At 46.0% G+C, this 12177-nt stretch overlaps 1 protein-coding gene across 2 annotated transcripts in view; it reads left to right on the top strand.

Annotated features, from left to right (window-relative positions):
- Positions 1 to 12177, top strand: part of LOC118399009 (CUB and sushi domain-containing protein 3-like) — a 908305-nt gene that overhangs the window by 578846 nt on the left and 317282 nt on the right. For both annotated transcript variants that reach the window (XM_052472732.1, XM_052472731.1), the window contains exons 13-18: positions 57 to 239; positions 2863 to 3189; positions 8157 to 8351; positions 8997 to 9135; positions 9421 to 9608; positions 11549 to 11737. In XM_052472732.1, coding sequence (XP_052328692.1) covers positions 57 to 239; positions 2863 to 3189; positions 8157 to 8351; positions 8997 to 9135; positions 9421 to 9608; positions 11549 to 11737 — 1221 coding nt within the window. The remainder of the gene's footprint in view (positions 1 to 56; positions 240 to 2862; positions 3190 to 8156; positions 8352 to 8996; positions 9136 to 9420; positions 9609 to 11548; positions 11738 to 12177) is intronic.

Here is a 12177-nt window from a genome sequence, read left to right as displayed (position 1 = left end):
TACTGTCAACTGTCGTATGCTTACGAGTGCTATGTTTTTGTCTCTGTTTTCCACAGAGATCGACAAGGAGAGTTGTGGGGACCCTGGTACGCCCCTCTATGGAATAAGGGAAGGGGACAGCTTCCTGAATGGGGGCATCCTGCGCTTCGAGTGTCAGTTTGGGTTTGAACTCATCGGGGAGAGGACCATAGCATGCCAGAACAACAACCAGTGGTCGGCCAACATCCCCATGTGCATCTGTAAGTGTGAACATCTACATCACATCTATTGTCTGGGATTGTTCGTCTTGTTTTTTCATCAAAATGTGTCTGAATCCCAAGTGGCACTATTTTTTACCAGAGCCCTATGGGCACTATACTAAACTGAACAAAAATACAAACGCAACATGCAACAAAAACAAAGATTTTACTGAGTTGCAGTTCATATTTGGGCTCCCGAGTGGTGCAGCGGTCTAAGGCACTGCATCTCAGTGCTAGAGGCATCACTACAGACACCCTGGTTCGAATCAAGGCTGTATCACAACCGGCCATGATTGGGAATCCCATAAGGCGGTCGCACAATTGGCCCAGCGGTGTCCTGGTTTGGCTGGTGTAGGCCTTCATTGTAAATAAGAATTTGTTCTTAACTGACTTGCTGATTTAGATAAAGATTTCTATAAAAATGTATATAAGGAAATCATTCAATTGAAATTATTTCATAAGGCCCTAATCTATGGATTTCACATGACTGGGAATGCAGATATGCATCTGTTGTTCACAGATACCTTAAATAAAAAGGTAGGGGCGTGGATCAGAAAACTAGTCTGTATCGGGTGTGACCACCATTTGACTCATGCAGTGCAACACATCTCCTTTGCATAGAGTTGAATAGGGCTGTTGATTGTGCCCTGTGGAATGTTGTCCCACTCCTCTTTAATGGCTGTGCGATGTTGCTGTATATTGGCGGGAGTTGGAACACGCTGTCATACACGTCGATCCAGAGCATCCCAAATAATACGCAAGCCATGGAAGAGCTGGGACATTTACAGGAGTTGTGTACAGATTCTTGCGACATGGGGCGGTGTATTATCATGCTCAAACATGAGGTGATGGCAGGTGGATGAATGGCACGACAATGTAACCATTTCTAAAAACATAATTCCACGTTGACATTATGAGCTATTGTGTGTAGATCAGTGACACAACAAATCAATCAATGTTGAATTCAGGCTGTAACACAACACAATGTGAAGAAAGTGAAGGGCTGTGAATATATTCTGAAGGCACTGTATGTACACAACAAAATATACAGCATGATAATGAATGTGCTGTCAGATATGACGGTATTTACAAATATAAAGTGGGCAGTGTCTTGGTAGAGGGTAGTGTCTTGGTAGATGGTAGTGTCTTGGTAGAGGTTAGTGTCTTGGTAGAGGTTAATGTCTTGGTAGAGGGTAGTGTCTTGGTAGAGGCTAGTGTCTTGTTAGATGGGAGTGTCTTGGTAGAGGATAGTGTCTTGGTAGAGGATAGTGTCTTGTTAGATGGTAGTGTCTTGGTAGAGGATAGTGTCTTGGTAGAGGATAGTGTCTTAGAGGTTAGAGGATAGTGTCTTGGTAGAGGATTAGTGTCTTGGTAGAGGGTAGTGTCTTGTTAGATGGTCTTGGTAGTTAGTCTTGGTAGAGGCTAGTGTCTTGTTAGATGGGAGTGTCTTGGTAGAGGATAGTGTCTTGGTAGAGGATAGTGTCTTGTTAGATGGTAGTGTCTTGGTAGAGGATAGTGTCTTGGTAGAGGATAGTGTCTTGGTAGAGGGTAGTGTCTTGGTAGAGGGTAGTGTCTTGGTAGAGGTAGTGTCTTGGTAGAGGGTAGTGTCTTGGTAGAGGGTATTGTCTTGGTAGATGGTAGTGTCTTGGTAGAGGGTAGTGTCTTGGTAGATGGTAGTGTCTTGGTAGAGGGTATTGTCTTGGTAGATGGTAGTGTCTTGGTAGATGGTAGTGTCTTGGTAGATGGTAGTGTCTTGGTAGAGGATAGTGTCTTGGTAGAGGGTAGTGTCTTGGTAGATGGTAGTGTCTTGGTAGATGGTAGTGTCTTGGTAGAGGGTAGTGTCTTGGTAGAGGGTATTGTCTTGGTAGATGGTAGTGTCTTGGTAGAGGTTAGTGTATTGGTAGAAGGTATTGTCTTGGTAGAGGTAGTGTCTTGGTAGAGGGTAGTGTCTTGGTAGATGGTAGTGTCTTGGTAGAGGGTATTGTCTTGGTAGATGGTAGTGTCTTGGTAGATGGTAGTGTCTTGGTAGATGGTAGTGTCTTGGTAGATGGTAGTGTCTTGGTAGAGGGTAGTGTCTTGGTAGAGGATAGTGTCTTGGTAGAGGGTAGTGTCTTGGTAGATGGTAGTGTCTTGGTAGATGGTAGTGTCTTGGTAGAGTTTAGTGTATTGGTAGATGGTAGTGTATTGGTAGAGGTTAGTGTATTGGTAGAGGTTATTGTCTTGGTAGAGGGTAGTGTCTTGTTAGAGGGTAGTGTCTTGGTAGAGGTTAGTGTCTTGGTAGAGGGTAGTGTTTTGGTAGAGGGTAGTGTTTTGGTAGAGGGTAGTGTCTTGGTAGAGGGTAGTGTCTTGGTAGAGGGTAGTGTCTTGGTAGAGGATAGTGTCTTGGTAGACTGTAGTGTCTTGGTACAGCGTAGTGTCTTGTCTCCCACATCAATCTACAGTCTTGTCAGTGTCTTATCACTGCATTTCTGTAATCAAAACCAGTGATACCAGATCCCTGTAGATTATGATGTTGATACCATATTAACAGATGTTTCATCAATTTCTGCTACATTCAGTTCCAGGCATTATGAAGTGCGTTTACGCCATCTTTTGTCTTTTTCCCCATCCCTCTCCTCTACAGTCCCATGCCTGTCCAATTTCACAGCGCCAATGGGCACAGTCCTATCACCTGACTACCCAGAAGGCTACAGCAACAACATGAACTGCGTGTGGCTGATCCTATCGGAACCCGGCAGCCGCATCCACCTGGCCTTCAACGACTTTGACCTGGAGGCGCCTTACGACTTCCTCACCGTGAAGGACGGCGAGCTGCTGGACGCCACCGTCCTGGGACGCTTCTCGGGGACCGAGTCCCCCTCCCACCTCGACAGTAACACTAACATACTGAGGCTGGAGTTCCAGGCCGACCACTCCATGGCCGGACGAGGGTTCAACATCACCTACAGCAGTAGGTTTCACCTTGATGTCGCGTTCTGTGCTGTCCTTCGTTTGATTTGACCATGTTAGTTGATTAGGGCTCAGTTCAGTTGAACCCATGTTGTGCTATTTCCATGGTTACTCTGCCATAAACCAAGTGCAATTGAGTTTGGCCCTTGGTAATGTTAGCTGTGGCCATTTCTTTCGTTTTGTGGCACCTTGTGGTGACTTTACAGTAATGACTATAGTCCTTGTATATTTTGTCCTGATTGAATCCTTATGATATTTGTCCTACCCTGGCCTATCTCATATCTGTTTCAATTGTTTTTAGTTATCACGTAAGGGCTTAATCAATTTCCACCCAATCGACTTTGCCCTCACAGTTATGGTTATCCTTTTCAAAATGGCCTCATAACTGTTGCTTTCTGAAGGAGACGCAAAATGTCACACCAATCCATCACTTCTGTCAAAAGAATGTGGGGGAAAAAAGAGGCCATGAAATCTTTTGTGCAAATAAGGCCAAAGTCATTAGGAACAATTGTAGGAGCTGGCCTTTCTGATTGACAACCAAACTCCATATTTTAGTAAGGTACTGTCAGTGACATGATTGAGCAATGTTGCACTGATGTTATGTTCGACTGGGGGCTTTCTGTCTCAAGACATCCATCAGTCAGTCAGTCTGACTTGACCTGCGAGGCTATGGTAACAGGAGTTTAAGGCCAATTTACTTGGAAGACATCTTCCTGCAGGGATTATATCTCCTCTACGCTTCATAAAGTTCTGAAAAAATTGCTTTGAGGTCACTAGCACTACAAGGGAAATAACAAACACCCTTTAGGGGAAAGTGGTTGTTTTCATGTCGTGAAGTGCCCTGGACTGTCGCCTTGAGTCTCTTAATGCTTAACGCTAGAGCCCTTTCAACTTCCCCTTTGTAACGAGGTCTATGTTTTCATGTCGTGAAGTGCCCTGGACTGTCGCCTTGAGTCTCTTAATGCTTAACGCTAGAGCCCTTTCAACTTCCCCTTTGTTACGAGGTCTATGTTTTCATGTCGTGAAGTGCCCTGGACTGTCGCCTTGAGTCTCTTAATGCTTAACGCTAGAGCCCTTTCAACTTCCCCTTTGTAACGAGGTCTATGTTTTCATGTCGTGAAGTGCCCTGGACTGTCGCCTTGAGTCTCTTAATGCTTAACGCTAGAGCCCTTTCAACTTCCCCTTTGTAACGAGGTCTATGTTTTCATGTCGTGAAGTGCCCTGGACTGTCGCCTTGAGTCTCTTAATGCTTAACGCTAGAGCCCTTTCAACTTCCCCTTTGTAACGAGGTCTATGTTTTCATGTCGTGAAGTGCCCTGGACTGTCGCCTTGAGTCTCTTAATGCTTAACGCTAGAGCCCTTTCAACTTCCCCTTTGTAACGAGGTCTATGTTTTCATGTCGTGAAGTGCCCTGGACTGTCGCCTTGAGTCTCTTAATGCTTAACGCTAGAGCCCTTTCAACTTCCCCTTTGTAACGAGGTCTATGTTTTCATGTCGTGAAGTGCCCTGGACTGTCGCCTTGAGTCTCTTAATGCTTAACGCTAGAGCCCTTTCAACTTCCCCTTTGTAACGAGGTCTATGTTTTCATGTCGTGAAGTGCCCTGGACTGTCGCCTTGAGTCTCTTAATGCTTAACGCTAGAGCCCTTTCAACTTCCCCTTTGTATGTCGTGAAGTGCCCTGGACGAGGTCTATGTTTTCATGTCGTGAAGTGCCCTGGACTGTCGCCTTGAGTCTCTTAATGCTTAACGCTAGAGCCCTTTCAACTTCCCCTTTGTAACGAGGTCTATGTTTTCATGTCGTGAAGTGCCCTGGACTGTCGCCTTGAGTCTCTTAATGCTTAACGCTAGAGCCCTTTCAACTTCCCCTTTGTAACGAGGTCTATGTTTTCATGTCGTGAAGTGCCCTGGACTGTCGCCTTGAGTCTCTTAATGCTTAACGCTAGAGCCCTTTCAACTTCCCCTTTGTAACGAGGTCTATGTTTTCATGTCGTGAAGTGCCCTGGACTGTCGCCTTGAGTCTCTTAATGCTTAACGCTAGAGCCCTTTCAACTTCCCCTTTGTAATCTATGTTTTCATGTCGTGAAGTGCCCTGGACTGTCGCCTTGAGTCTCTTAATGCTTAACGCTAGAGCCCTTTCAACTTCCCCTTTGTAACGAGGTCTATGTTTTCATGTCGTGAAGTGCCCTGGACTGTCGCCTTGAGTCTCTTAATGCTTAACGCTAGAGCCCTTTCAACTTCCCCTTTGTAACGAGGTCTATGTTTTCATGTCGTGAAGTGCCCTGGACTGTCGCCTTGAGTCTCTTAATGCTTAACGCTAGAGCCCTTTCAACTTCCCCTTTGTAACGAGGTCTATGTTTTCATGTCGTGAAGTGCCCTGGACTGTCGCCTTGAGTCTCTTAATGCTTAACGCTAGAGCCCTTTCAACTTCCCCTTTAACGAGGTCTATGTTTTCCCGCCTTGAGTCTCTTAATGCTGTAACGAGGTCTATGTTTTCATGTCGTGAAGTGCCCTGGACTGTCGCCTTGAGTCTCTTAATGCTTAACGCTAGAGCCCTTTCAACTTCCCCTTTGTAACGAGGTCTATGTTTTCATGTCGTGAAGTGCCCTGGACTGTCGCCTTGAGTCTCTTAATGCTTAACGCTAGAGCCCTTTCAACTTCCCCTTTGTTACGAGGTCTATGTTTTCATGTCGTGAAGTGCCCTGGACTGTCGCCTTGAGTCTCTTAATGCTTAACGCTAGAGCCCTTTCAACTTCCCCTTTGTTACGAGGTCTATGTTTTCATGTCGTGAAGTGCCCTGGACTGTCGCCTTGAGTCTCTTAATGCTTAACGCTAGAGCCCTTTCAACTTCCCCTTTGTTACGAGGTCTATGTTTTCATGTCGTGAAGTGCCCTGGACTGTCGCCTTGAGTCTCTTAATGCTTAACGCTAGAGCCCTTTCAACTTCCCCTTTGTTACGAGGTCTATGTTTTCATGTCGTGAAGTGCCCTGGACTGTCGCCTTGAGTCTCTTAATGCTTAACGCTAGAGCCCTTTCAACTTCCCCTTTGTTACGAGGTCTATGTTTTCATGTCGTGAAGTGCCCTGGACTGTCGCCTTGAGTCTCTTAATGCTTAACGCTAGAGCCCTTTCAACTTCCCCTTTGTTACGAGGTCTATGTTTTCATGTCGTGAAGTGCCCTGGACTGTCGCCTTGAGTCTCTTAATGCTTAACGCTAGAGCCCTTTCAACTTCCCCTTTGTAACGAGGTCTATGTTTTCATGTCGTTGCCCTGGACTGTCGCCTTGAGTCTCTTAATGCTTAACGCTAGAGCCCTTTCAACTTCCCCTTTGTAACGAGGTCTATGTTTTCATGTCGTGAAGTGCCCTGGACTGTCGCCTTGAGTCTCTTAATGCTTAACGCTAGAGCCCTTTCAACTTCCCCTTTGTTACGAGGTCTATGTTTTCATGTCGTGAAGTGCCCTGGACTGTCGCCTTGAGTCTCTTAATGCTTAACGCTAGAGCCCTTTCAACTTCCCCTTTGTTACGAGGTCTATGTTTTCATGTCGTGAAGTGCCCTGGACTGTCGCCTTGAGTCTCTTAATGCTTAACGCTAGAGCCCTTTCAACTTCCCCTTTGTTACGAGGTCTATGTTTTCATGTCGTGAAGTGCCCTGGACTGTCGCCTTGAGTCTCTTAATGCTTAACGCTAGAGCCCTTTCAACTTCCCCTATTTGTAAGTGCGAGGTCTATGTTTTCATGTCGTGTTTTCAAGTGCCCTGGACTGTCGCCTTGAGTCTCTTAATGCTTAACGCTAGAGCCCTTTCAACTTCCCCTTTGTAACGAGGTCTATGTTTTCATGTCGTGAAGTGCCCTGGACTGTCGCCTTGAGTCTCTTAATGCTTAACGCTAGAGCCCTTTCAACTTCCCCTTTGTTACGAGGTCTATGTTTTCATGTCGTGAAGTGCCCTGGACTGTCGCCTTGAGTCTCTTAATGCTTAACGCTAGAGCCCTTTCAACTTCCCCTTTGTTACGAGGTCTATGTTTTCATGTCGTGAAGTGCCCTGGACTGTCGCCTTGAGTCTCTTAATGCTTAACGCTTTTCAACTTCCCCTTTGTAACGAGGTCTATGTTTTCATGTCGTGAAGTGCCCTGGACTGTCGCCTTGAGTCTCTTAATGCTTAACGCTAGAGCCCTTTCAACTTCCCCTTTGTTAACGAGGTCTATGTTTTCATGTCGTGAAGTGCCCTGGACTGTCGCCTTGAGTCTCTTAATGCTTAACGCTAGAGCCCTTTCAACTTCCCCTTTGTAACGAGGTCTATGTTTTCATGTCGTGAAGTGCCCTGGACTGTCGCCTTGAGTCTCTTAATGCTTAACGCTAGAGCCCTTTCAACTTCCCCTTTGTAACGAGGTCTATGTTTTCATGTCGTGAAGTGCCCTGGACTGTCGCCTTGAGTCTCTTAATGCTTAACGCTAGAGCCCTTTCAACTTCCCCTTTGTTACGAGGTCTATGTTTTCATGTCGTGAAGTGCCCTGGACTGTCGTCTTGAGTCTCTTAATGCTTAACACTAGAGCCCTTTCAACTTCCCCTTTGTTACGAGGTCTATGCTCAACCTATGCTGGTGTCACTAGAAGTGAAGTGTTGGCTTCTGTTTGTCTTTACAATCCTACTCTAGATTTGAGCAACCAACTCAGACCATGACTAGCCTCGCCCCAACCGCTCAGGCATCTCAAATGTAAAAATTAGGGATAGATTGTACCCGAATAAACTCACCCCACAGCATGAAATGTCACCAATGGCGCCATTTAATCAGATGATTTTCCGTGACACAACTGGTTTGTAGGTTTTCAAGCTAGCAGTTACATGGGTGTACGATCAGAAGATCATTGGTTGGAGCCCAGTAAGGCGACAGGAACAGACAAGGAAGCAAATCAGTTAGCAGTACATCTGGTTACATCGGTTACATCTGGCGAAATCAAAACATTTGTGTTTTCAGCGTTCGGCCACAACGAGTGTCCCGACCCGGGCATCCCGATAAATGCGAGGCGCTTCGGGGACAACTTCCAACTGGGCAGCTCCATCTCAGTGATCTGTGAGGACGGCTTCATCAAGACCCAGGGGTCTCAGACCATCACCTGTGAGCTGGACAACGGCAAGGTGATGTGGAGCGGACCCATCCCTAAATGTGAAGGTAATTATCCTGCTCTTCCTGGGGAGAGGAGAGACTGGGTGTGTTTGTGTTGGATGTGTGTAGGTGTGTGCGCGTGCATGTGTGAGTGCATGTTTGTGTGTACGTGTGTGTGTGTGCATGCGTTTATATGTGCACGTCCGTACATGCATGTATTTTAGGGTAATTACCCTGTTCCTGACACAGACAAAAGTCTAAGTGAGTGTAAGCGGATTGGATACTAGAGGATACTCACCTGTGTGTTGTAGGATACTAGAGGACACTCATCTGTGTGTTGTAGGATACTAGAGGACACTCACCTGTGTGTTGTAGGATACTAGAGGACACTCACCTGTGTGTTGGAGGATACTAGAGGACACTCACCTGTATGTTACAGGATACTAGGGAAGGCTTAGGGACACCTGGAGATTGGGGACAGGAAACAAGGGTACTGTAGGCCAAGCAGTCACCTTCAATCTGACTTCCTGTCAGTCATTCACCCTGCACCTTATGTCCCTGATGCTGTGTTGACATCACTCAGATGGAGAAGGAATAAAGAGCCTCATGTTAGCATGTACAGTACGCTGTATGATACTGTTTACCAGATTAGATCATCAAGCAGGGCATTTTGAGTGATTTAAAACTCTCTCTCCCCCCTCCCCTCCGTAGCCCCCTGCGGAGGCCACTTCTCCTCTCCCAGTGGGGTAATCCTGTCCCCAGGGTGGCCTGGATACTATAAAGGCTCCCTCAGCTGTGAGTGGGTCATCGAGACCGAGCCCGGACGCTCCATCAAGATCACCTTTGACAAGTACTTGTCCATTATATCATTAAAGTTGTTCAATGTATTCTATTTGATTCTATTAGCATTCTGTCGTACTGTTGAGTACGGAGAATGGATTTCTGCATCAATGAATACACCCATAATGGAATCTTATTGCTTATTTATTGTATATTTATAAAGTCTCCTTTGAAAGTGCTTTTTAGTGCAGTAGTAGACTTAATCGAAGTTTATGCAACTGTAGCACTGACTATGTATTATCACAAGTAAATAAAATGTGTATATTTCATAATTCCTCTTCTGTCATTGGTCCAGGTTTCAGACAGAGCTGGGCTATGACTTCCTGGAGATCCACGATGGGCCCAACCTGCTCTCTCCTCTGGTTGGCTCGTTCAACGGTACCCAGGTGCCCCAGTTCCTGTTCAGCAGTACTAACCACCTGTACATGCTCTTCACCACCGACAACAGCCGCTCCAACAGTGGATTTAAGATCATCTATGAGAGTAAGTCTAGTGTAGTGACCCAGGTGTTCCTGGTCAGATCATCTACCATAGTAATAGTCTAGTGTAGTGACCCAGGTGTTCCTGGTCAGATCATCTACCATAGTAATAGTCTAGTGTAGTGACCCAGGTGTTCCTGGTCAGATCATCTACCATAGTAATAGTCTAGTGTAGTGACCCAGGTGTTCCTGGTCAGATCATCTACCATAGTACTAGTCTAGTGTAGTGACCCAGGTGTTCCTGGTCAGATCATCTACCATAGTACTAGTCTAGTGTAGTGACCCAGGTGTTCCTGGTCAGATCATCTACCATAGTACTAGTCTAGTGTAATGACCCAGGTGTTCCTGGTCAGATCATCTACCATAGTACTAGTCTAGTGTAGTGACCCAGGTGTTCCTGGTCAGATCATCTACCATAGTACTAGTCTAGTGTAGTGACCCAGGTGTTCCTGGTCAGATCATCTACCATAGTACTAGTCTAGTGTAGTGACCCAGGTGTTCCTGGTCAGATCATCTACCATAGTACTAGTCTAGTGTAGTGACCCAGGTGTTCCTGGTCAGATCATCTACCATAGTACTAGTCTAGTGTAGTGACCCAGGTGTTCCTGGTCAGATCATCTACCATAGTACTAGTCTAGTGTAATGACCCAGGTGTTCCTGGTCAGATCATCTACCATAGTACTAGTCTAGTGTAGTGACCCAGGTGTTCCTGGTCAGATCATCTACCTATAGTACTAGTCTAGTGTGTAGTGACCCAGGTGTTCCTGGTCAGATCATCTACCATAGTACTAGTCTAGTGTAGTGACCCAGGTGTTCCTGGTCAGATCATCTACCATAGTACTAGTCTAGTGTAGTGACCCAGGTGTTCCTGGTCAGATCATCTACCATAGTACTAGTCTAGTGTAATGACCCAGGTGTTCCTGGTCAGATCATCTACCATAGTACTAGTCTAGTGTAGTGACCCAGGTGTTCCTGGTCAGATCATCTACCATAGTACTAGTCTAGTGTTCCTGTGACATCCAGGTGTTCCTGGTCAGATCATCTACCATAGTACTAGTCTAGTGTAGTGACCCAGGTGTTCCTGGTCAGATCATCTACCATAGTACTAGTCTAGTGTAGTGACCCAGGTGTTCCTGGTCAGATCATCTACCATAGTACTAGTCTAGTGTAGTGACCCAGGTGTTCCTGGTCAGATCATCTACCATAGTACTAGTCTAGTGTAATGACCCAGGTGTTCCTGGTCAGATCATCTACCATAGTACTAGTCTAGTGTAGTGACCCAGGTGTTCCTGGTCAGATCATCTACCATAGTACTAGTCTAGTGTAGTGACCCAGGTGTTCCTGGTCAGATCATCTACCATAGTACTAGTCTAGTGTAGTGACCCAGGTGTTCCTGGTCAGATCATCTACCATAGTACTAGTCTAGTGTAGTGACCCAGGTGTTCCTGGTCAGATCATCTACCATAGTACTAGTCTAGTGTAGTGACCCAGGTGTTCCTGGTCAGATCATCTACCATAGTACTAGTCTAGTGTAATGACCCAGGTGTTCCTGGTCAGATCATCTACCATAGTACTAGTCTAGTGTAATGACCCAGGTGTTCCTGGTCAGATCATCTACCATAGTACTAGTCTAGTGTAGTGACCCAGGTGTTCCTGGTCAGATCATCTACCATAGTAATAGTCTAGTGTAGTGACCCAGGTGTTCCTGGTCAGATCATCTACCATAGTACTAGTCTAGTGTAGTGACCCAGGTGTTCCTGGTCAGATCATCTACCATAGTACTAGTCTAGTGTAGTGACCCAGGTGTTCCTGGTCAGATCATGTGGTCAGAACAAACTCTACCCATGCTTTTAGCTCTAAAACTCTGATTTCAAATTGTTAAAGCTTCCTATTCCCTGTATGAGACGTTTGATGTTGTTGACCCCATAATATTTGAATCTTCAGGCGTGACCGTGGACACCTACTCCTGCCAGGACCCGGGCTTCCCGGTCAACGGGTTACGTTACGGTCAAGACTTCACCATTGGTTCGACTGTGTCGTTCGGCTGTGACCCTGGATACAGGCTAAGCCACGAGGAACCTCTGGTCTGTGAGAAAAACCACTGGTGGAGCCACCCTCTGCCCACCTGTGATGGTACAAACCAGTTCAAACCAGTTTAAATCATTTCCAAACCCAGTTTAGGTATGCACATCCAGTGACTTTCAGGTGCAGGGTATATTAGGCTATAAGTCATGAACTGCGGAAGCATTCACAGTCTGCAGGTCTCTGTTTATTTTTCATGGTATGTACAGTAGCCATGGTGACCAAGGTTGTGGCAGAATCCTATTAGCCTGTTTACCAGATGCGTTTGTTCCTCACATGTCGTGGTCATTGTGGTGCTGAACACATAACAAGTGGGATCTAGTCTAGATCTGGGCTTTCCATAGTACATATCTGACCACCAGGTTAGTGATCTAGTCTAGATCTGGGCTTTCCATAGTACATGTCTGACCACCAGGTTAGTGATCTAGTCTAGATCTGGGCTCTCCATAGTACATATCTGAACACCAGGTTAGTGATCTAGTCTAGATCTG

Source organism: Oncorhynchus keta, chromosome 20 (genome assembly GCF_023373465.1).
Source record: "Oncorhynchus keta strain PuntledgeMale-10-30-2019 chromosome 20, Oket_V2, whole genome shotgun sequence".
Lineage (NCBI taxonomy): Eukaryota > Metazoa > Chordata > Actinopteri > Salmoniformes > Salmonidae > Oncorhynchus > Oncorhynchus keta.
The sequence above is the reverse complement of the archived record's forward strand: the minus strand, read 5'-3'. Positions and strand labels throughout refer to the sequence as shown.